This window comes from Ochotona curzoniae, unplaced genomic scaffold, assembly GCF_017591425.1.
Source record: "Ochotona curzoniae isolate NIBS_2020 unplaced genomic scaffold, NIBS_Ocur_1.0 contig_1014, whole genome shotgun sequence".
Classification (NCBI taxonomy): domain Eukaryota; kingdom Metazoa; phylum Chordata; class Mammalia; order Lagomorpha; family Ochotonidae; genus Ochotona; species Ochotona curzoniae.
The window spans coordinates 19,842,371-19,869,081 of NW_024464920.1; the positions used below are offsets into that span (position 1 = coordinate 19,842,371).

Sequence of the window (26,711 nt, forward strand, 5' to 3'; positions counted from 1 at the left end):
TTGGAGTGCAAGCCACCAAGAGAGCAAGCCTGTCCTATCACAGGCATTGATGGTGGCTTCAGTGGGGAGTGGTTGTGTAACAATGCAATACTGCCCTGTCTGGGGTTCCAGATGATAGATGAGCATCACCAGACTCACAGGTGGACAGAAAGTGTCACAGAGGTGGGGAAGTTACGGCTTCCAAGCTTATGACCCTGAACTATCTGCCTAAGACCATAACAGGAGACCGAAACCCTTCATTCAAGTTAGACTTAAGTATGCTAGATCTACAGTTTTATTATAATTGTTATGATATTAATGTGACAAACATCAATGTCTTAGGCATTACAAAGATAACAGTGGCTCAAACTATTGTGCTGGTTACAGTAACCACACCTACTATAGCTCAGGCGGTTCGGAGCTATTAGTTAAGCCCTGTAATTGTAGAACTCTATCATCCTAGGGAGATCTCTGGGTTCATTTTAGGACCATGCTTCTTCAATTTTCATCCTTTATCTAGTAAGCTCCCTTGTTACAGGGATTTTTAGGTTCTGAATTTTGCTTTTATCAATAAATTTCTCAAATCCTGGATAGAAAGAGTGTTGCTTTGGTTATTAGCAAGGAAACAGCTTGTAGGTAAGTTCAACTCAGCATTTTAAACTTAATACATCATTAGCTTTCCTTCTTCCATCTTTGAATCAAAATATTACTGACACTTATTCACTTTTTAGGCCTCCACACAGTTTATACTCAAATTACTGTTAACCACTGGGGCATGCAGTTAGAATCACTCCTTGCTGTTTGATGTGAAAGTTCAATTATTTAATAACTACAATAGGATTACAATGATTAATTTCTCCAGGCCAAACTGCTTCTTCCTGCTTATTCTAGAACTGTGAGTATCTGTTTCTACATGTTTTCCCAAATTTCTGAGATTATAAAATTGACAAGATCTCACAAGCCTTTTGATTTGTAAAACAATCCTCTCAGGTTAGATGTGGTTATTTACCCGTTCATACTCTGGTTATAAGTCTAGAGGGAAGGAGGAGTGTGCAGGAAGGGACAGAAAGAGAAGCAACTTCCTTCTTCGAAGTGACTGCTGCAAGTCATGATGTGCTAGTTAAGGTAAATAGGACTGGCTTCACCAGGAGGCAGGGAAACTCATTGGGGATTGATGTAAAGAGGCAACTTAGGAACACCAAAATCTTTTCAAATGTTCCTTTTCTAGTCTTTGGGAGAACTTTTTACCATGATGAATATGAAGTTTTTAAGACACCTGGAAAGGCTATGAATTTCATTACACATTGTAATTCAGTGACCTCTCTTTGATCAGGTTCATCTTTCTGTTTAGTCTGTAATGAGATGCTATTATGAGAAATCATAGACAACCCTGAGTTCTATAATCCTTGACCTACAATTTAAAATCCTATGTTTCTGTTACTTTTCTTTAAACTGTTCAATGCCGTTCAAAGCACCCAGCACACCATTTGTTAAATTCTTCATGCTCTTCAAAATGATCTATCAGTCCATGAACGTAACATCACAGATGTTCCGTTTTGAGAAAGCTCAAGTGATTATTTAAGTCTCTGCTACACCTCCATGTATCATGAAAGAATGTACTATATTTTGATATTAAGTAATCATTACTTGTGTTAAATCTATTCCAGTCAGATCGCAGATTATCATTGCCTTGAAGAATAGTTGCCTACAAACAAATGTGACACAAACTGGTGTTTGATTGGCATTCTTTACTCATTCAACAAATGTATGTTTGCTGCTACTGTGTGCTTATATTCTAAATACTGAAAATACAAGTGTTTGAATTAATATAATTAAAATGTCTATATTACCTAAAGCAATCTATAGGCCAATGCAACACCCTTCAGAAACTTTACTGCAATTATTTACAGATTTAGAAAAGCACAGCTAAACTAAAGCTAACCACAAAAGACCTAGAATAGTCAAAGTGATTTTGAGCTAAATAAAACATAAAATAACACTGAACATGGGGGCTGACATTGTGGTTTTGTGGTGTAGTCATGTAGTGTGTTTAACTGCCACTTGTGGTGCTGTTATCCCTCTGTGTGTTGTTTGAGTCCTGGCTTTTCAATTTCTAGTTCAAATCTGTTAGTCCTTGAGCTCCTGCACACATGTGGGAGAACAAGCTCCTTGCTTCTGGGTTTTTGTTGACCCAACCATAGCTGTTAGGACCACTGGAGAATGAACCAACAGATTGGAGATCTGATTCTAGTTTGGACTGTCCCACTTCCAGTTTACTCCAGTTTAGCTCCATGTTAATTAATTTTCTGGCTCATTAGCCTTAGGAGGCTTCTGGCTCCTGATTTCAATCAACCCAACTCTAGTTATTGTGGCCATTTGGGGATAAAAGCTCTCTCTCCCTGTCTCTCCTTATCCCTCTATAACTCTCCACACAGCTAAACTCTTCAGGAGGATCTTTTTTTTTTTTTCACATGGCTCTGGAATTACTAGAGGTTACGTGGCATAGAATACTGAGAATTACAGATTTTGTATTCTATTGGAGGGGGAAAATACACAATGTGAAGAACTCACCAAGAGTAAAGAATATAATCCAAAGGTTTAAGAGCCGTCTCAGAACAGATGTCCATAATAGATTCTCTGTGTCATACATCATGCTCCTTTTTACATAGGCTAAGCATTCTGTCTTATTTATTTCTATATCCTTATTGTACTTTGCAATATCAGGCTCAGACATTCATTGAATTACTATATTAATTAACCAAAGATCTGCATCTTACAGTTAGGGAAACCAGTTGCCATTTTGTTATAAATCTTGTTTCTTTGTAAGTGTGTCACCTAGCTGAAATATGCATGCAGATTATAAGGCTGTATACCATATAGTTTTGAGAAATGATGCCAATTAATCACAGCCACAGATTTAACATAGAGTGTACACAGGAAAATTTACCTCATTCATTCACTTTTAAAATGCACTCAACCAATACGTCTTGCATGCTTGCAGATGACAGGAGGTGAGCTGACACCCAAATACAGAGAGGATGGAAAGGATCAAGAAGGACACAGTGCTTACCTGGCAGAGCTCATCATCCAGCAAAAGGAACTGAATGAGATAGCGCTGTTTTTGAAAGTTACACATCATGCTAGATTATGAGGATTACAAAGACAGGAAAGAGGAACGACCTACTCCTCTATGCATTAAGTAGTGAGGGAATGCCTCATAAGAGAGTTTTATTGAAGTTGAGGCAGAATAGAAAGAGCTGGCAAAATAAGGAGCCAAGTTAAGGTACTCCAACATAGGCAACAGTTTGGCAGAATGAAAAACTAAAGTAGGCTGTTATGATTAGAAGAGTTTGCAAAGCAAAGACTGACACAATGAATGGCAGCTGGGATGGGGGGGATTATACCATGTGTTGGAAAGGTAGAACTTGTGATGTGAGACACTTGCCAAAAGTAAAGGACGCAATCATAAGATTCCAGCAGTCACTAGTAACAGATGTCCTTTTTAGCTTTCAGATTCCATATGGCACAGAAGAAATACAGCAGGATTTGTTCATGCCAATCCCCTTAATAAGTTGAAACAGGAGGGTTTGAAGTGACACACACATAAACTAAAACTAAAAAATAATAATAATAGAAGGGGTTGACACTACAGCTCAGTGGGTAAAACCACTGCCTATGACACCAGCATCACATATGGGCACTGGTTGGTTTCCAACTACTCCACTTCTGATCCAGCTTGCTGTTAATGCGCCTGGATAAGCAGTGCAAGATGACCCAAATGATGGGGACCCTGAGCACTGGTCCTGACTACACTGTTCATGCTCTCTGCTGATGCAGCAAATGAGGGTCGGGAACTTGTACGCCACCCATGGCAGAGATCTGGATTAGGCCTTGCCCTGCTCTGTGTACTGCCTTAGGGTTGAACCAAGAGATGGAAGATAATGTGTGTGTGCGCACACGCGTGAATGTTTGTGCCTTTTAAATAAGTACATATTAAGCCATAAAGATGTAAAACTATAAAACTAATACCTTACACTGAAGTTCCACTTTTTATTTGATAAGTTACAATGGGAAAAGCAACATTTTTCATTAAAATTACAGACTTAAAACATCTAGAAACAATATTTTGTTCTTTACTTCTCTTACCTCCAGTATCTTATATGAGCTTTTCCCCCTTGTTGGGGTAGCTTGTGTATGATTCTTGCCCTTGTTTTGCATAAATACCACTTATTACTCTGTGATACTCAATTTTCTGTATGTTGTACAAAACCTACCAGTAGTGTTAGTTCTTCACTAGTAGTACTGCAATATTTATCAATAACCAAGAAGTTGCTATTTAGCTATCCTTTTTCACATCAGTATTACCTCTAAAATGAAAAGAAACATGAAATCCCAGCTCACAACCCATTTAGATGCAGAAATTATTCAGCAAACATCAAAGTATATTAGATACCACAGCCTGGAAACTTGTCACTGGACTCTGCCTTGCCGTGACAGAGCCAGAGCGCACTGTAGGGCGTGTGAAATCCAACAGGGGCAATTTAAAAATCACTTCCCAAATTCTTTTTCACAAGTTGATTATTGCTCGTCTCATTATAATCCACTCAGCTTCATATTTTTAAAATGTAATCTAAGGATGATAAATAAAATCATATGATTATTATTCCAATGCAAAGTATCACAATGATTGCTCACATTATTAAAAAAATTAAATATCCTATGTGAACGAAATAAAATTTTAATTTCAATATATGTATGTTTTCTTTAAAAATCTCATATATTATAACACTCTTTAATAGCAACATAGTGGATCATAAATATTTTGTTGAGTATTCTAATTCTATCAGATCCATACTGGCAGTATTAAATTTGCTAAAATAATGTATAACATTTGCATTAAATATTTAATTCAGCAATGTTTTAAATGATTGAAATGTAATTATCTTAACTGGATTTAATAAACAGATTAAAAATATTTTGGCAGTCTATGTTGGTATGTGCACTTCAACATGAGGATGTAGAAAGTTACTGGGTAAGTGTGTCATATTTTCAGGCAGTAGGCATCTATAAAAGCTGGTAACTAGAAACCATAAATTAATCACCTTTTCTGTTACCTCCGTAGCTGTTATTGGAGCACTTGGAGTGCCTTGTGTCAAGACATGAAAGGTCGCTGAGGATGACGGTGGTCAAGCGGCAAGCCCAGTCTCCCTCGGGAGTGTCCAGTGAAGTTGAGGTTCTTAAGGCACTGAAATCCTTGTTTGAGCACCACAAGGCCTTGGATGAAAAGGTACAGTACAGACAACAGAATGCAGACCTTCCTAGACTTTGGTGTTAGTACCATGCCTCTTTTCTTGACTCCTTGCAGTGAGTCAGTTGACAGGATCACATTGGAGTTACATCAAAAATCATTTGAGAACAAAATGGATTACTTGGTATATATTGATAATATTTCACTACCATGTTCCCTTTTTTTAATACTTCTGCATCCATGGTTTATCAAAATTAGACTTTTATTGTGGTACATGTGGTCCTTTTCCAGATTGCCATGATTAATATGTTTCAGTCAGTCTTCTGCCAACTTTCTTCCTCCCTCCCACTGTCCCTCTCTCTCCTCGTTCTCTGGCATGCATGACTATAGATGTCAAAATTAGAGTCTGTTATCAAAGAGACACTTCACTGAGGTTCAAAGGCGGCGTACATTAGTTTTCATACATCCAAATTTTTAGGTCTCTAATGGCTTGCTTTCAAATATACGTTTAAGAATTTGTACATGTAACAGCAAAATGCATTAGTAGAAAAACCTGCTTTTAGAGCTCTAAGCCTCTCTTTGCTCTTACTCAAGTAAATTCTGGCATATACAAGCCAAGAAGATGTTAATACCTTTGGTGATTATAAAAGCTTATGAGATTATTTGAATTTTATGGAACTTCAGATAACAAACTTTAAACGTAATGAAGCTTTCGGATTTAGCGGAGTGGGAATTGGAACACCACACTGTAAAGTATCTGACAACTTGTGAGCATTAAAATCAAAACCAGGGATTACTTCTCAGTTATACCTAGGTTTTGAACATGCAGGCATTTTTATTCTGTTTAATATTTAAATACATACATTTTTATCATCTGTCTTTAATAACTCCTTAGAGCAGGAGATTATTTAGGAATGTATGCAAAATAATAAAATTCATTTAGCTTATTAAAATAAGTTATGTATAGTTTTCATTTAACCAGGAAATATAACCATTTGGTGGATAATTCTGAATAAAATAAGTGGATATTATTTAGACCTTATTAAATATAACACCAAATGATCCTGTGGTATGTGTAGAATCTAGTCCCTCTTTCATCACAAAATCATACTGCTAAGAATTTGTCAGACTTTGAATTTATAAAATATTTATCACATGTCAGTCTCCTTCGCAGAGGTTTTACACACAAAGATAAATAAGCCATGCTTTTAATTGAATGCTTCATATTTAATGCTGGAGATTTGGATATCAATATCAGAGAATAAAAGCAGATGAGTGCAATACAACAGAGTCCCAAGGAGGGCTGTGACTAATTCTGCTTGAGTGACAAGAATGTCAAGTCCATCTGTGAAAAGGAGCTTGATCTACTTACTAAGAGTGACTCTGTGCGCTTTAAGCAGATTTCAAAGCAGGAGGAATAAGAAGTGAACGAACCCCAAACCATGGGAAGACCACTACCTCTCTGCAGAAAACTTAACAGTTTGGAACATCTTAAGTGAAGGTACTAAGCACAGTATGATTTCAGATGTTCCTTAGCAACACTCCTGCACCACTCATATACGAAGGTTGTTTGCATGAAAGAATGATTTTTATTAAGGTAATGAGCAGTACTTAAGACAAACCTAAGTTACTAGTATATTTTAGCGAGAAAAAAAAGGTGGTTTCACTGCATCCAGCCATCCTTTATTACGTGAAAGTTTTTTAAGTTTAGCATAAGTAGATGAAATATTCTCTGTTATGTCCCTCAGAGCTGTAATGGTGTTAATTAACTTGCCAGGATTGCCTGGAAATACATGAGTTTAGGGGCAACTGAAGCAATTATCAACGAAGTAATATTCAACAGCCTAAGTGAAAAAAATGTTATGAATTTACATCTCGGAATTGAGCAGGACTGGGCAAGTAACTCATCTGTGCGTGCATTTCCTCTCCTTACAGTAGTAACTAGCTTAGAAGTGTTCTAAGCACCTGATATGATGTAATATGCAAAGCTCCTAATCAATGCTTAGTAAACAGCAAGTCCTCATGGATTATTAGTGAAGTTATTAATGAGTGAATTTCAACATTCGACAACACTTTGAAGCTAAGAAAAGGTATTACTATTGAGTCTGCTCATTTAAACAGCATTTTATTTAGTAATCCATATACTAATATTTGCCTAAGTACCTATACAGACAATTTGTCTAAGAATAACTTGTATCTTCTTGTGAAAGTGGGGAGCAGTGAGGACAGGGGCATAGAGATGAGAAATTGTAATATTCCAATTTAAATGTTATGATTGGAATGTTAAATGCGTACAGGAATAATAGAAGCAGATACAGTTAATCACGCCTAGGAAACAAGAAAACACTTCCATAGAAAGCTGAGGATGAATGGCTACATGAACTGCAAGGTACTGAGAATATTTGAGGACAAACACAATGCTCACTTATTTACACACCTAGTTAGCAATAGGGCAAAAGTTTTACAATTAGCTAACATCAGTAGTGTCTTTGGCATCACCTTTTGATATGTTTCCCAGTTCTGTAAACCAGAGGAAATGACAGAGCTACCTATGTGTTTTGCAGTTATTTAGAAATCATTGACAAAAGATAAAGTACATTGAACATGCACAAAAAACACAATTCTAACGTATTAAGTACATATAAGCATCCCGAGATATTCTTATCATTAAATATTGAACTTGCGACCTAGGGCTGTTTCTTGATAGTCGCCAAAATGACATCCTGCCATCACGTAATTTCAGTCTGTAATGTGTGTTACTCGTATCAGAGAATCTTCACTCTGTGTCACACCTGTCCTTTTTAGAAAGTTGTTTTATTTGAATCGTTTGAGTTGAAAACTCTAACCCTGAAACGATTTGGAGGAAAATTTTTCTTTTTAGGTATTTTTCATACCTATACAGAAAATAAATTTAATTAAAATAAATATTGTAGATGTATAAAAATAATGCACTTCAGAGCCAGACTAATTCTCAAGCAATTAATAACTCAAATATAAAGATTGAATTGCAACATTACATGAATGTGATTGAATCATTAAGGAAAAAAATGAAAGAAAAGGCTTCAGCTATGTACATATACTTAGCTAAATCTGAAACTGCATTTTTTGTGGCATATTATACTGTCTACATAGTTTCACATAAGCACAAAATCCAGCAAGAAAATAAAAATAGTTATAGCTTTCTGTTCATGAAATGCTCATGAAAAAACAGTAAGAAAGAAAAAAAAAAAACAGTAGGCACATCCATGATTTTATTTTCTCCCTAACAATGCAGTTTAAGCCAAATAGACGAGGTAACATGATTGAATCCTATATATGGTAAAAAGGTTATTCCCTTGTGCCTGTACCCCACGTGCATTTTTCTTTAGTAAATCCAACAGATGTAAGTTCAAGATTAAGCTAGCATGTTACAGTTATATTTGCTGGGAGTCAAAATTTAAAATAGAATGATTTGACCTCACGTGAGTCAAGCATTATTGCCATAGTGCGTTGATATAACGAAATTCAGAATACATGCAGAAATTGCCTTATTCTTCTTAGAAATACAGCGCTGATTTATTTTGTTGGTAATAAAATTCAATTTGTAGAATACTAAATTTACTGAGGAGTAATTATTTCATTTTTATACTATTTCATGAGCATAATGATTTTTATTTCCTTGAGGGTCTGTATAAAGAGGAAATAAATGCTCCACTTGGAAACAGAAAACTGTTTGGAGCAGTTCCTTAGATTTTCGCTTTAGTTTAAAGACTATCAGAACAGTGTCTTCACCATCATCGAAACCTGGATAAGGCCATTCCTTTTAGCACTTGGATGGTTCCTCTGCGATCTTCCCAGTTAATGAGAGTGCTATGAGACCACACACTTGACCTCTTCATTGCAGTCTAAGTCTGAACTGATTAGCTTCGTGTCTAGAGACATCATTCATTTACTCTGAGATCATTTCACAATGCTCTTCCCATCAGTCCAGATAAGATTTTGTAAGAACACCGTATTTTACAGATGCTGTTTTAGAAAATAAGACTTTATAGTTATCCTTAAATATCAGTGTTTTTTAAACACGTTAATTGATAACTGCATCCTGCATATCTGCCATCCAGCTCATTTGCATGGTTTCTTTTGTCTCTATCAATGTAATTCAAAAAAGATTATTCAGAGAAATCAAATCATCAAAAAAAGTTTTGAAGCAGCTGTTGTTTGAAGAATATTCTATGCATTTGTATTAACAATTTACTAATGATATAAATTCTTAGCAGTTAACTTGTTACGGCTAAATATTATAAAAGATCTTGAGAATATTTTGAAAATACCTTTTTGTATATATTGTACTTTTCAGAGAATATCATTCTTGTTAAAAAGCCTATTCAAATGTATTTCTTGCTTTCAATATTTATTTCAGAGTATAAGTGCATCCGGTCACCTGAGCATACATGTTATTTGTTTATTTCAGAATATTAAGTGCTTTCAGTCAGCTGAGTAAACATGGTGGAAATTCAGAAAAATGTCAAATTAAATTCTAGATTAATATGACATTGCTGGCTTGGTGTGTGTGTGCGTTATATGGAAACTAATGTTATAATGCCACCTTTAGAACTGTTATGTATCTGGGTTTTTATATATTTTATGTGCCTAACCTATATTTGTAATTAAATTTTGTTAGTGACACAAACATTGTTCACAAAAATATACTGTCAATAAAATCAAAGTATATAAGAGTATAATAATGGTAAATATACACATTCATGGTATAAATATGTCAACATTTTGGAAATCTGGATTAATACACATGCCAAAAACTCATCATGAATTTTAGTCAAAATCTGAAGATATAAAGTTTAGTGACTTTTTGAAAGACTAAGCTATTATACTCTTTCACTTTAACTTAATGAAAACCTCCTGTGAACATATTTGCTTTTGCTAAATGTAAATGATATAAGGAGTCTTTGTATAAATCTAAAAATATGAGAGTACTTCAAAAAGTTCTTGGAAATGGAATTAAAGGATAAGTTCCTTTGATACAAAATAATTTGGAAATCCATGCATTTAATATTAAAAAATTGTGAAGTTCTAAGAAACAACATCAGAGACCTCTGAGTTTCACTTATTCGTGAAACTCACAAATTTTCATTATTTCCAAACCAAAATAGGCAGCTTCGGGGACCTACAAAATACATGGTGATTTAATCTTTTGAATATGGAAGCTATATGTAAATCCCAGATTTATTGGTCCCTTTGCAATCTTTTAAAAAAATGTAACCTCTAATTACTTGACAACATGACAACAATGAATGTTTTCTAGGAATCCTTTGCTTTTAGGCAAATCATTTTTAGACAGATACTGAATCCTAAATAAAATCACATATTATTTTAAATAAGTGGAGAGGTGTATATTTTCCCTATTTTAATGGTTCATCAGCAATAGTTTTCCTGAATAAAGCACAATATACTTTAAAATTTTGTCTCCACTTACTTTGAATTAGAATTCAGAGCAAAATGGGTCAACCGGACTGGAAGTTCAATCAGGAACCACCAAAAGGATTTTCTTGTAAGGAAATCCCTTGTTATAATGAGGTGACAATGTCTTTATACTTTATCCCCCAGGTTGAACATTCTGAACAGTTACAGCTGCAAATATTTTTTGGTACTTTGCCAAAATGATTATCTGTAATGATGTGACTGACAGGTTCAGCACAGGTTAATATCTATGGGCTGTACATTACTGCACATATTTTGATTTTTCTTCTAGGTAAGGGAGCGACTGAGGGTTTCTTTAGAAAGAGTCTCTGCACTGGAAGAAGAACTAGCTGCTGCTAATCAGGAGGTAACACGCCACACTTTCTCCTCTTTTGAGGTGCAATAACCGCTAGCATTGTGTCCCTTGTGTTTCATACCACTTTTATTAAAACTGTCACAGAAGCTAATTACATCCTGCATGTTCCACTGCACAAGGCCTGAGGAAACCAGCTACAAGAGTCTTGGTTTTTTATTTTTTACATTTTGGTTATTCAGGTCTGTCACTGGGAGACCAAAAGAAACTTAACAAGAGCTCATGACGTGTGAGCTAGCGAGAGGGAGATTTCGAAAGACTACAGTTAGAATGCCAGAAGAAGCCAAACACCACTTGACAATTGGAAAACATGTCAAGTGTCTGTTAAACTTAGAAAATGCTGAAAATAAAATTAACTCCTTGAAGATATGGCTGTACATATTTCTCTCCAAGTCTTGTTTTCTAAAGCACTGGACCCGTGTTTCCTGACATCAGTGCATCTACTTTGGCTGCCTTTGACAACTAAACAAATTCATACAGATCATCTCTCTAGCATTTTATAACCTATTTTCTCCTCAACATTTTTTATTCTTTTGTGCATCGATGAACTTGGATAATTATACCTCCCCCCCACACACACACTTGAGATGTTTTTGTATCTACAACTTACATGTGTATAATGAAAGAGCTTCCCTCTATAACGTCTGCAAAGATATTATTTCCCAGAAGTTTATTCCAATAATATAACATTGCATTAGTAATTACTTTAATATTGCTACTTTTACATAATTAGGATATAGGCTCATATCAGTAATGACATGTTTTATAAAATGCAAAACATTTTTTGCAAACTGTCCACATAAAAAAAATTTTTTGAACTTCACCAAAAAAGCCTCCTTCTTAAATACAAAACTTTTGATTCTTTAACATTAGTTGTGTCAAAGAAACAAGTCTTCATGCTTTGTTTTAAACTTAATGATTTAAGCTTTAAAAACAATAGACTTTCAGCTTCAGGAAGAATATATTTCAGTGAATTAAAAGCAAGCAGAGTTAACAGCATAAATGGTGATATGACAGCTGGTTTAAAAAGGAAAATAAACATGTTGGTGGCCAAATCCAGCTTAGAAAATTAGATAGTTTGAACAAGAAAATAATAACATTGATATTGATCTCCTTTAGTCATCACAGAGGAAAATCAAAACCCTGAGATAATGAATAATGACTAAAGTGGTCTTTTTACAAGCCAGAGTTGTCAAATTATCTACAAACTAAAGTGTACTCACACTTGGGCTGGTCATAAAAAAGGGTCAAACGAGTGTTGTTTTGCATTTTGATTGTTTTTAACTTTGGTTTCTTCTATGTTGAGATGAATTTTGAGTGAATGTCAAGCAGTTTTTCTGATCATGATAAACGAGTAAAAGGCTTGATGTGACTAGCATAAAAGTATTTCTTGCTTTGTGAAGAATTTCCAATATAAACAAAGGTTTAGGGAAATCACTGAGCAAATTATTTCTGCTGAAATAAAATTTCCCACGAGTTCAAGTTAGACTGTGAATATTTGCTCAAGAAATAGCTGCTGAATGGCTAGGTCAATTATACATAAAATGAGGTAACAGCTCTTAAAAATAGATTATTCAGTAGTTTCTTGATCACAGTTTTAGCAATGCTGTACTCTCTTATAGGCAACATGGCTTTTTGTTTGTTTAACATTTTATTTAAAGGGCAGAAAGAGAGAGACTTCTGCTGGTTCATTCCCCCAATGTCTGTCACAGCTAGGTTTGGGCCAGGCTTAAGCCAAGAACTTGGAACTCAATCCAAGTCTCCCACACAGGTAGCCTGGATCCAAATACCCAAGTCATCATCTGATACTGCTTGGTACACGTTAGCAGGAAGGTGGAATCTGAAGGAGAGCTTAGACTTGAACCGAACACTCTACAAAGAAACAGTGGTGTCCCAATTAGCAAACAGGCATCTCTAAACACCTGTCCCCGTCAATATTTTTGACTGTTTGTACATAGATAAAATAAATTCCAAATCATTAACATTTTTAATATACCATTGGTTTGAATTACTTGTGTAGATAGGAAAAGTATCATGTCCATTATTGGCTTAAATATAATACCTCTATAAATAATATCAATAAGACTCAAACAGAATAACCAGGAAATCAAAACTCCTAAAAGTTGTCCAATGATAATTTTTACTAGACAATTACATGTAAGAAAGTAAATGGAGAGAAACTCAGCTTTCATTTTATAATAATAACTCCAAATGTAGCATTAGAAATGAGAAGATACTTGCAATTTAAGTTCTTCATTATAATAACACTATACAAAAAATGTCTCAGGAAAAGCCTCATGTATTGATGATGGTAACAAGATGTACCAATATAGAGTTAGGTACATGAAAAGGTAAGTTCAGGAAAATTATTCTGCAGGCCATTTTATAAATGGTAATTAGGTGAAGTGTGAAGGCTAAAAGAAATAATCAAAGATATTTTAGGAAAAATCTAAACTTTATAGAAAAAAGAAAAACTTATTGTTCTTTAGACACAAGTGAAAATGTATAACATAGTTCAGAATAATTAGGCACTAGAAAGAAAGGTGCTGAATAAAATTTACTTAATGCTTCATATATTTAGTTAGATTTAAAATGGATTTGTGAGTGTCCCATCTAATTGAAATCTGATTTTTTTTCAATTCACAAAGCCAGCTTGGAGAGTGAACTTGTTATGTCATCAGAACTTATTTCCTGAGCTTCTGCTAATGATAATGACAATTCTGATAGCAAGGGGTTCATTCATTTTTCTGCATTAATTCAACTCCTAAATTTAGAAAAAGTAAGAGACAAGAATTTCAGGGTATAAAGGATGCCTTGATAAAATTACATCATATATACTGATAAACTAGTTTATCATCATCATGACATTTAAATAGGGTTAATTTTATCATTTCTATAGTAGTATGCACCCCTTCTTTGTTTCTCTCTCCCTCACTCTCCCATCCTCCCACTTTTAATCCTATAGTATTTTCCTTGGGGCTGTCATCCATTCCACATCCATTTCTGCTTATTCTGCCAAACCTCATGGCTTTAACCATGATCCATGCTGTAAGGCAGCTAAAATCTGCAGTTGACAGCTCATGCTCTCATCTTATTGCCACAGAAGACTTCAGATACGTATTTGGTACCTACACGAGGTTTGCATACGGTGTGTGTATTAGTTTCTGCCACGTGTACCCCGCAGGCAGCAAACATGGGCCTGAAATTCAGCTCAGGGCTTGGTGCTTAAGACATGCAGCAGAAGGACTGGAACTACCCTCAGACAACAAGTTCTGCAAATTTACTCAAAGATTTCCCATGCACTGGTGAACCTGAGACACTACATAATTTTCCTATATCTTTCTAGTTTCTATTTGGCATATAAATGCAACAAAGCAAGTAAACATATTAGAAACATAAAATTGATTGTGTTTTCTGTTCTGAAAATAGTTTCAAGATATTGGACTAAGTAAGAAAAATGACATTGTATACATTGATCTCAGTCTTTAAAAATATAGATAATTGTTATCCTAAGAATAAAAATTTTAGATATAAATCTCAAATATTATGTTATGAAATATTTCTCTACCGGTTGCAAGTCTAAACACTAGATATTTCTGTAGTGTTTGAACTTATACGATTTCATTATCCTATACAAATAAAACGATAGTGGAATGTGATAGCTAATATTCAAGTGTAGCCATTGCTCTCTGCTTCTCACCTCGTGACGTGACTTCTTCTCGACACTTGCACAGTCCCCTCTAAACTCCAACTATGGTGCTGCCAGGTCCAATAACCTCAGACTTTGATGCTGAGGAGCCTAAGTGTTTTCTGTTTTGTGATTTCTGCCTTACTTGCCTGGCTTGGGAGCTGTGAGAACTGCAGGCCTGACAGTCTGTGTAACACCTGGCAGGTCACATTGGCAGAGCACCTAGCCCTCAGGAAGGAGGCCCCTGCTCCAGCACTTCAGGGTCCACACTACTGAAAAGTCCTGTAGTTCCTGGAATGTGAGTAGATACTTCATCCATCACATGTCACAAGGAACCAGAAAATTCACACTGAAGAGAAATCATATGAATGCATTGACCTTGGGAAAGCATGTCACTGAAATATAAAATTTGCTTTATACTGCACCATCTGCGCTAGAGAGAGGCCCTGTGAATTTCCCATGATCAAGAGAAAACCTTCCATCTCAGAGCATCCTTCACATAACTTAAAAAGACAGGAGAAATTAACCAATGTGGAAGATGTGGGGAGACTTTGCAAGTGTGCAAGCCTTGATCACTGCAGAAGTTGTGTTAGGAATGACATTTTGAATGTCACTGCTCAGGAAAACTTGTGCTCAGAGGAAACATCCTACTCAGCATCTGAGCATTCATACTGAAAAAAATTCCATTAGCAACATAGATCATGTGTCATTTAATGAGTCAGATTTGAAATTTACCCAACCTGGAGTTTGTTTCTGCATCTGAGAATTCATCTATGAACAAGACTCAGTAGTTACTATGCTCTTGCAAAAAACTGCGGTCAAATTTCTATTTTTAGTTTGCAATATAGTGTCCATCCAGCAATTTGCGTCTTTTACTTAAAACTTTTAAAAATTTATTCATTTAAGACACACAGAGGGGGTAGGGAGGAAGAGAGAAAGAGAGAAAGAGAGAGGATGCACACATCAGTTGAGTTATTCCTGAAATGTTCTCAATGACTGAGCCTGGGACAAGGTTAATGCCAGGAACCAAGAACTCAATCCATGTCCCCCACATAGCTAGAAACAACACAGATACTAGAGCCAGCAGTGTGCTTTGCTAGGGTCTGCATCAGCAGGGAGCCAGAAACAAATGTTGAACTCTTTTGAGTAAGAAATGTAAGCATCTTAACCATAGGGTCCAAGGCCTACCCTTCTCAGTTTCAAATTAAAGAAGAGACACTGAGAAGAGAAACAAATGCAAGCACAGTTTCTTCAGACATCCTGGCAAATTCTATTCCTTTTTTGATCATGGGTGAATGGAAATGTGGTTTCAGAGACAAAATAGCCTCATCTTTTTTTTTGTTGGTTTGTTTCTAAATATACAAACTCACTGCTGTCCAGTGTCAGGACAAATATACACAAATGAAAGCGTATTTAATGTATTCATTAAAAGTCTAAAGATGGTTTCAGCTCTTGTTTTCTTTCTTTTTTTTTAAGATTTATTTATTTTTATTGGAAACGCAGAATTAGAGTGAAGGAAAGACAGAGAGAAAGATCTTCCGTCCACTGGTTCACTCTCCAAGTAGCTGCAATGACAGGAGTTGAGTTGATCCGAAGCCAGGAGCTTCTTCTAGGTCTCCCACATAGGTGTAGGACCCCAAGGCTTTCGGCCGTCCTCTACTGCTTTTCCGGGCCACAAGCATTGAGCTGCAAGGGAAGTGGAGAAGTCAGAATACAAACCGGTGCCTATTTGGGATCCTGGATTTGCAGCATGGCTTTAGTCACTAGGTTACGTCACTGGGCCCTCAATCCTTTATCTTTAAGAAATCTTTAAGAAGTATAGACACTTGGTCTGGCACAATAGCATAGTGGTTAAAGTCCTTGCCTTGAAAGTGTGAGGATCCCATCTGGGCATCAGTTCTTATCTTGGTGGCCCTGCTTTCCATCCATCTCCCTGCTTTTGGCCTAGAGGCTCCTAGCTTCGGATAGGCTCAGTTCCAGCTGTTGTGGCTGCTTGGGGAGTGACCAATCAGATGGAAGATCTTCTTCTCTGTCTCTCCTCCTCTCTGTATATCTGCCTTTCCAATAAAAATAAATTTAAAAATAAATAAAATAAAAATAAACAATTCCTTAAAAAAATATAGAAACTTGGGTTGCAGACTGTTTTCATCTGAGATAAATATGTACATAGCAACAGACACATCATAACCAAGACTGAAGTGCTTTTTTTTAAATCTCAAAAAGAAAAAGAAATCAATGTTTAGCATGATATATACGTATGTCTTATTAAATTGTTACATGCAGGGATTTTGTTTAAGCAGCCCACAGCTTTTTCTGACTCTAATTCTTGTTGGTTGATGTCACTGCTGGAATCCCTCAATAGCTTCAATCTACCCATTGAAGTTGTTGTTCCCCCATATAAGCCCAAGCTCAGACATCACCTATTTAATGAAATATTTTATAATTTTATGATTCTCTGCCAATAGTAATTGTTCCTCAGTTTAAATTGCTGACTATTCTACAAATATTAGGGTTAATTATATACTTGTCTAAGGCTGACTCACAAGTTTGCAGAGAAAATAGACTTTATATTTTTCATGTTTTTGCACGGTAGGATAGTTCATTCTTTGTGTCCAATTTATATTTTTGACAGGTAGATTTGTAAATATGTTCCCTAATGAACAGTTTACACACATTTTTAGGTATGCTTGATACATAACAACACATTAATAATACTGACCAAATGAACAAGGAGTTTCTTATCGATAAACAATTTGTTATTAATTTTATAAAATTGAGAGACAGAAACACCCAGGCAGACAGACATACAGACAGACATAACAAGCTCTCATGCAATGGTTTACAGCCCAAAAGCCCACAACTTCCGTTAACTGGGCTAAACTTAAAGCTGGAAGTCAGGAACTCAACCCAGGTCTCCCCACATGAAGGACAGGAACACAATCATTGAGTTAACACTCCTGGTTACCAGAGTCTGCATTAGCAGGAGCAATGGGAAGTTGCAAACCCACATACTATAATATGGAAGCCAAGCATCTGGCATCTTAACCACTAAGCTAAATTCCCATCCTTGATATATAGTAATTGAGCATCTACTAGGTGCAGAAAATTTGGTGATTCTCTGAAAAAAAAATAATGGAAAACTGACAGATGAAGTATCTGTGTAACTTATGGTGGAAACATGTATAAACACAAAACTAAGCTGTAGAAAACTAAGAAAAGTAGAAGCAATAAGTGCAGAAGAGCAGAGAAGGCAAGGGGATTTATTGTGAGCTGTAAAGAAAGCTTCATTCTAAAGAGGCAGTATTTGAATACATTATTTAAGAAAAACCATGATTTGACTACAAAAGTATGAGGGCATACTTCAGGTTAAACAGGTAGTAAGACAAATGAAACCTGAAACTATGTATTTCAAGAATAATGGGTGGTGTGTTGATAGAAGTCAGGGCAAGGGCAGATGTTTGGTGCATGGGCTGGACACCACCTGAAATACCAGCAGTCCTTGTGGGAGTACTTGGATGCCAGCTCTGATTCCAGCTTCCCGCTGTTGGCTACCATGGAGGTAGCAGGTGATGGCTCAAGGATTTGAGTGCTTGCCATAAATATGGGAGACTATGATTGAATTCTGGGTTCCTAGTTTCTGACTGGCCACACCCTCACTATTTAGAACATTTAAGAAGTAAACCAGGGGATAAAAAAAAATTTTCATTCTTTCTTTCCTATTTCTCTCCTTTTGTAAAAAAAAAAAGAAGAAGAAGAAGAAAAACATGTGAAAGATGTCAAAGAGAAGGGTGGAGAGGTTGATGGGCCTCAGATACCAGAGGTTCCCAAATACCGAGCTAAGAACTCGGATTTTGTCCCTTAAGAAATGGGGAAACACCCTAAGTATCTTTTTCATTTTGTTTCTGTTTTTTAGTGAAGTGACAAATCACTGAAAGTAAACCTTTCATTTTGTTTTTTGGTTTGCTTATTTTAATCAAGTATAAAACTGAAGTGGGATGGAGCTAAAATGATAGCGTTATCTGATATCATTGGCAAATTTAAGATCTGGTTTTTTGATCAATATATTTCAATAAATATTGAACATTTTCTTTTTGCTAGATATTGGCTGGTGTATATAAACACAGATATTAGTGAAACCATGTTTATTCATTGGGATTGAGAGTTCTGCTCTTAATCAGTATACTCTATATACAGAGTTAGCCTATTATATATATATTATATACATTATATTATATACACATATATTTATGGATATATGGAGAGACAGAATATATCAAGAAATCTGCTTTCTAGTATGGGAGGTGTGTATAAAATGATGAACAGGTAGTACAGAATTCAGATTTGAAAAACATAAAATTCTGTTCATGGATAGTGGTTAAAATGAAATGAATGTGCTTAGTGCCAGTTAACATTGTACTTACCATTAATTATTATGGTGAATTTTATAATCATATGCATAAAACTTTGTATGAAAGTAATTATGATGCAATATAACTGGTGTGAGTATCAGAGTAGTTACAGGAGTTTGTAGCACCACAGAAGGGAAAATTAATTGTGTGGATATGAGTGGAGGAGAGCAGATGGCATTACAAATGTCCTACCAGAGGGACAAAAAGCATTTTATATAAAATTTAAGGTAATTATAAAGAATAGACAGGTGGACCTGAAGGAAGGAAGGCAGAGGCAGAGGTGGAAATGAGGCTAGATTGTTAGATCTGACTCAGGGGTGGATAAAATCCATGCCTTGTACTTTGGATAATAGCCAACAAAAAGCTAGAGTGAAGAGAGATGATTGAATTTGGAACTTTGTCAATCAAGGGCTTCTACAAAATATAGGACTATATATATATAAAATGACCAAGGGTGTACTGTGTTTGATGATTGACTTGAAAAGCATCACTGTGATTCATTTAAATGATCAAGAAGCCTCTATCCAAAATTTCTGGAGATATGGAGCTCTCAAGTTTCATGCAGCCTGACAATTATGTAAGAACTGTACGTTTAATAATGGTAAAATAAATGTGAAGGAAAGAGTAGAAACATAAGCAAATATATATGATGGAAAGTTGATTTAATTTAGGCCTTTTTGAGAATCTCCACAGAGACACACTGTTTTAAAGTACGGAATGCATTTCCTAGTCAATTGTCCTAAAACATGGCTTCAGATTAGTTAGCCATGAACAATAGAATAAAGTTTTTACTTCTTGTAGATTATTTTTCAATTGCTTTAAATTGTAAAGCCACAGAAAGTAAAATAAAAGGCAAGTACAAAGAGGAATAATTAGATGACATCCTAACAATGTGTTCTGTGTTTGCAAAAGCCTGTATATTTTCATAATTATTTAAATAAGGCAAACAGAATGGATTGTTTAGAAACTCCAATAAAATTCAATTGGCAGACTAATTTGCAAAGAATAAACAGATGTGCTTTTTAAAAAAGCTTTCCACATAATTGAATTATACATTAAAAAAAAACTGGCTTGTTAAGTTGTAGACCATTGCTTTTCTCAATATGTGCTTCTTCCATTCACTGAATTTAGCAGCTTTCAATTTGAATATTCTTAGGGAACAAGGAAAGATGAAGGAATTTGTATAAGAAAAATATATACTGCTAATAGAAGAATGTTGGGTTAGTGGTGAGGAGAGCTAGTAGAATCCAGCAAACTAGTAAGTGTGGGATTGCAGACCCAAAGACAGTTGCGTTGTTTTGTGCTGTTATCATGTAATGATTACAAATGTCCTTGAAATTCAAATATGAGCCAGTACTTTGTGAAATGCATAAAGTCAATGAATGGAAAGGTGGAAAATGTGAATAGATGGTCAATGAATAATCTTCTCTCAAAAGCAGTGAAGAGACTAAGAAAGAAGCAAGCGAACATGAAATTAGCACAGGTCATTGTACCAAAAGAGAGGGGGAGAATTTTCCATGTAGAGGTTAATAGCAATCAACGTGTTCAAATATTTCATTAAGGCATAGAGGATTCTGTTCAATATGAGTTCATTAGATTGGCAGCTAGAAGGCCACTGGAAAAGTTTGCACGGTTTTGGTGAACTATGAGAGATGTGAAAAGGATTTGTAAGTTAATTAAACTAAAAATGGGAGAAGGAAAGTTCTCTTCTTTGGAGATGTTTGCCAATGAAAGAGAGTGCACAATAAAGGTTAATGTGCTGGGCCAATATTGACAGATAGCTTTGATGGAGAGAACTAAAAATGCTTGGAGTGAAAGAAAAGGAAAGACTGACATGGTTTTATTGATGCCATACAGTAGGGGATAAGCTTGGACTCAAGACAGTCCAAGTGGTAGATTTCCTTCTCTGACATAAAAAGGAAAGCCAGCCAGTTGGAAATAAGTTGGATGCAGATTCAGTTTGATAAGAAAGGAAGACTCAAGAATATTATCAGTGGGATTACTGCAGAGGAAATGGGGGTTCTGTGTTCAAAGGAAGTAACCATAGACCTTTCAGACTTTTCATGAGCTCGGAAAGACTGGGAAGACCTTGTGGACTATGGCAGAGAAGCCAAGACTTAAGCAAACACATTTTAGGCTGGCAATTCCAATGAAGCTCTAATTAGATTCCTACAATAAATTAATTAAAGGTGACTTATCCAGGCTGTGTACTGAAACATATGGATTCTCCCGCTATATTTCCTTATTTCAATCTATGAAATTGTTTTTACATCATAATTCAATTGAAAGGTGTACAAATATGAAAATAAAATTGTCTTGCTGACTTGGTGTGCTTGGGATAAACATGTCAGTTAACCATTATTTCTAAAACTTCACAGGGTACAGATCAGAAATTGTCTAAAATTCATCAACATCTCAGCTACATTTAGAAAATCTGAAATGAAGTTAATAGCTGAACGTTCTGGTAAAATATAAGAGAGGTGGATCATATCTGAACAGAACGTATTAAATAATTTTCCTTGGCAGAAGGGATAGCAAGCTTCATCTGAAGTTGTACAATTACATATTTGCAGAATTACTAAAATGACTAGTTCAGTTTTCTCTTCTAATTAAAACTGTCATGTCTGTCACTGGAAGGCTCCAAATACTTTAAAAAAAATTGTAAAAATTCTTGAGTCAAATTATTTCAGAATCCAAAAACTTAGAATAATTTCTCCTAGAGTTTGCAAATTAATTTTTAATTTTTTGGAATTTTCTTCTCCATTTGTAGTACATAAAAGCAGGTTTAAGTTTGTCTATCCTAGCTTCAGGAGAATCATGAGTACTATAAATGACTTTCCAGTTTCCCAAATTCTTATGCATAGCACATATCAAGTTCAACTTAGCTTATTTTCTTCCTTAGTATTTACATTAGTAAATTCCACCATTAGGTTTGAATTAGCATTCTAACAGTCAAATGCAAACTTTCATTTTATTAATAATTGAATCAGTTCACTATGGCTAACTGCACCAGAAAGCACTGTTTAATAACCGTGTTTGCATATGGCAGTGATCACCTTAGGATTCTGAACTTTTATTCCTTGAAGATAATGTAAAACTCCCTGATGCTATGTTTTTAGCTTGCCTGCAGACTTAAGAATTCCGCTTACTTGTTGAGAATCTGACTTCCTGTTGGCATTATTTTTGCTTAAAAATTATGTAATTCTTAATTTGTTTTATTTCATGGAATTTTGAATGGGATCCCTTTTTGTTATATGTAGTGATAAACTGAAACATTTTGGAATTATCAAATTCAGTAGTTTATCAAAAGACCTGCGCTTTCATATAAATACCTCTAGATTATCCCTAATCATGATCCTGTATTATAAAGATAAGTGTGCAAGCTATAAATTACCCAAGTTATTGCCATAATAGAAAATGTCTGCTTTTTGCTTGATGATTGTCCTGTTCCAGTACAAAGAATCTTTTCCAAATAAAAGGAAATCAAGGTGTATTGTTACAGTATATGTTGAAACCCAACAAAGAAAGGAGAGCTGACAAAATTGCTGTTTGCTGCTTCCACTATTTTTATGATGTCTAAAGTTTGTGTGAAGCAATTATCTACAATTAAGGTTAAAATTGTTGTATGCATTGTATGAGACATTTGCAGTCTGTTTGCAAATCCTTGTAGACTATCTGTCCTGTTCTGATTGGGATCTTTGCTTTGATCGAAGCCCATGACGTGTTCTCCTTGCGACAGTGAGCAAGCTTGTCTTGTCTTTGCAAGTAGTGATTTTGCACCTCTAGTTCTCTTTTTTAACAGCAAGATCATGTTTGATATTAATATTTCTGCCATAAACATCAAAAATTGACCCATTTAATTTTATTAACTAAAAAGTGATCATTTGAAAAAAATTATCAATAATTTTAAACATTGAGTAGAGTTTTAAAATTTGCTTGAGATGAATTAAAACATGAAAGATAAATAAAATAAAAAAAAATAGCCCGAAATCAGAGGATATACATCCCAAATCTGTCATTTAATAATTCTGTGGTATATGGCAGTTTGCTCAACCTCTGTGTGTCTCTGTTTTCTCATCTGTGAAATGAAATAGTAAATCTTGGAACTGATAATATTAGGAGATGTCATGAGAGTTTGATGAGAAAATATAAACTTGGTATTGTAAACTTAGTATTCTGCAGCTATATTTTACCCACCTCTTTCTTGGTTTTAAATGGTCAATATTATGTATCAGCTAAGGAGTTGGAAACATTTTTCTGTTGACAGTTTGAACTTGATGATAAACAAAGAAAAAGTTTAGAGGCAGCCTTACGGTACAGCTAACTAAGCCACTCCATGAGACACTGATATCTGATATGGGTTCCATTTCCAGTCGAATCCAGCTCCCTGGCAGAAGTCAGAAACCCTTAACCGGGTCATTTGCTTTGATTAAAAGAACTCAGGTACTTGGGTTATCATTTCCTGTCTCCTGTGTACATTATCAGGAAGCTGAATCTAAAGCCAAGTAGCCAGGCTAGACCAGACATCCTTATATAGGATACCAGCCTTCTAGGAAACAGCTTAACACATTGGGCCACATGATCTGCCCCAGATATTTTATAAATGACCACATAATTTACTCATGCATTAGATAAAAGCAATATCTTTCTTTTTTGAGTTTTTCTATTATTATATGATACAGTTCCATAGGCTGTGAAATTTGCCCTCATTCCTCCCGAGATTCCCTCTCCCCACACTGATTCCCCCTGTATTATTATAATAGTATAGTTCTTCATACACAGTCATAAGCTCATTCTTCTATTTAAGTGTGTCCTGACATTATAGGCATGGGCAGTGGCAGAGTCCAGCATCCTATTGTCAAGACAGATTTAACAGCTTCATTGGGAAGTCCATCTTTGATCTGGAAATAGAGACTTGTATTACATTGTATCCTCACATCTGGACAGGATAGTCTCTATTATACAGTTACTATACATCCCCTTAGATGAAAATCCATAAAACAAAATCAACATCAATGAAAAATAGAGTATTTACAACTTAAATAGCATGCTACTATATGACTTATGTGTCGCTGAAAAATTTGACAGGAAAAATGATAGAAGTAATCTCATAAACAAATTTAGAAAACACCATATGCTTCCGACTGCACTGAGAATTATATGTCTGTTGAAAACCTGCACAATTTTACACTAATTATCACAATTTATAACTTGTTCCTAGTATTCAGTATGTAGCAGACTGTAGCTAACCAGAGCTAACTAAACTTGTATTATTACTCATTAGAGATAAAATCCATCGTGTCTGATTCAGATTTTGGTGCTGCCTGGCTTTTATGCTACTAAAAAAGAATTTTTTTTCCAACACTGATACTCCTTTAGTGTGAGTAGTTGCAATGCAATAAACTCATTTTGAGTGGCTTGGAGAATATCATACATCAAAAGTACATATGAGGGTAAACATTTGGCCTAGGGATTAAGACATCCACATCCTGTATTGGAATGCCTGGATTCCTAGTCTTGGCTTACTCCAGATTCCAATTTTCTAAGGCATGCCCTGGAGTTACGTGTAAAATTGGGGCTCAAATTCAGGCATTCTGATTAAGGATGCGGGTATCCTACACTGCATCTCAACTCTTGAGTCAGACAATTGCCCTTGGTTTTTTAATTAGTGATTTTACTACGGTTAATTTTATTTTAAAAAGAAGAAAAATAAAAAGAACTGTGGAGCAGTGTCATTACAATAGTATTAACTATTACAATCATTCCTCAGCTTGATAGGGTTATAACCTTACAAACCAGTGCTAAGTTGAAAATAGCTCAAGTGGAAAATGTGTTTCCCTTGTAGAGCATTGATTGGTTGCTCTAGTGAATGTATGAATGGACAGAGAGTTGCTACTCAATGTCATAGCCCAGAATCAAACTAAAATACAGTGCCCTGTGTCACTAGCCTGAGAAAAGATCAAAATTCAAAATTTTTAAAAAGATTTATTATTTTTTATTGCAAAGTCAGATATATAGAGAGAGGAGGAGAGACGGAGAAGAATATCTTCCATCTGATGATTCACTCTCCAAGTCACCACAATGGTTGGAGCTGCACCAATCTGAAGCCAGGAGCCAGGAGCTCTTCTGTGTCTCCCACACGGGTGCAGGGTCCCAAGGTTTTGGGCCATCCTCAACGGCTTTCTCTGGCCACAAGCAGGGAGCAGGCTGGGAAGCGGGGCTGCCGGGACTTGAACTGGCACGCATATAGGATCCTAGCATGTTTAAGGCAAGAACTTTAGTATCTAGGCCACTGTGCTGGGACTCAAAATTTCTAATATGTTGCCTACTGAATGCATAATGCTTATACACCTTCATAAAGTAAAACAAAATCTGAATTCAAGCCAGAGTAGGTCAAGTACTTGTCTGTATTTGCTATTTCCAGGCATATGACGCACAGTCCTCCAAGACCCATTCACTTCCGAATCCAGTTGTCAGTACTTCTAGCCAGCAGCGTAACTTATGGATCAAGATGCTTAGTTGGTTAATTTTCAGGAGAACAATCAGGAAGTAGCCCATCCTAGCTTGCATCCTAGTAAACAAAATTTCATTTCACAATCACTCTGACCTGTAAAAGAGGTTAGGAGGTGCAGTTTGTATCTCAGTGGCTGTGTGCATGAATTCCATTGCTAAAGAGAAAGAGTGACAATGTGAGAAATAAGGTCATGGTTTAATATCAAGAAAAATTCACTGAATTTCCAAGGTGCCTCTCAGTGAAGAGAAGCAATAGCTGTGGGTAAGTGCATGATAATGAATTAATTCTCAGCCAAGTGTGCACACCAACATTACCAGTAAAGTCTTTGAAACATATCAGATATATCCAGAAATTCTGACTTATTTTTAGCTCAAGATCAGGATCTCAATTTAATTTTCTTTGCAAATAGTGTTTTATTTCATAGTTGATTCCCAAAGGCACTTACAGTTGGGAATTACAGTGAAGAATATTTACAGATATAGATGATAATGATATGTTGATGAAGACAGAGCAGCAGTAGTAGATAGATACATAAATATATAGAGAGAAATATAGTGAAATTGTAGATGTGGAGGCAGATATTAAAAGTTTGTCTCTTTATTTGCCAATTATTGCCTATAAGATTTTCCCAAGTCCTTCACTAGTGTTAAGCCTATGAATGCTTCCAGGTAAAATATGAATGAAACATTCCCTGAGTCATTTGCATATTAGAATAATGAAATGAACTAACACAAACTAGAAATGCCATAAAATGTAAACGTGCCACTCAATAAATGTTTTACCGATAATTAAGATGATGCTGAGGGCTGGTGTTGTGGCATATTGGCACCCGTTTATGTCCTGGCTGCTCTGCTTCCAGTACATCTCCCTGCTAGTGATTTGGGAAAAGCAGCAGCAAATTGCCCAGGTGTTCCGGCCCCTGCCACCCAGGTAGCAGACCCAGAGGAAACTCCTAGCTCCTGCTTTGGCATGGGCCAGGATTGCTGTTGCAGTCATTTGGCGTTTAAAAGAATCACTTGCTCTCTGTGATCGAATTTCAAGATAAA

The 26,711-nt window shown here is 35.6% G+C and overlaps 1 protein-coding gene across 12 annotated transcripts in view; it reads left to right on the forward strand.

Annotated features, from left to right (window-relative positions):
* Positions 1-26,711, forward strand: part of PPFIA2 (PTPRF interacting protein alpha 2) — a 374,197-nt gene that overhangs the window by 212,675 nt on the left and 134,811 nt on the right. For all 12 annotated transcript variants that reach the window (XM_040989854.1, XM_040989864.1, XM_040989875.1 and 9 more), the window contains 2 exons: positions 5,102-5,266; positions 10,974-11,048. In XM_040989854.1, coding sequence (XP_040845788.1) covers positions 5,102-5,266; positions 10,974-11,048 — 240 coding nt within the window. The remainder of the gene's footprint in view (positions 1-5,101; positions 5,267-10,973; positions 11,049-26,711) is intronic.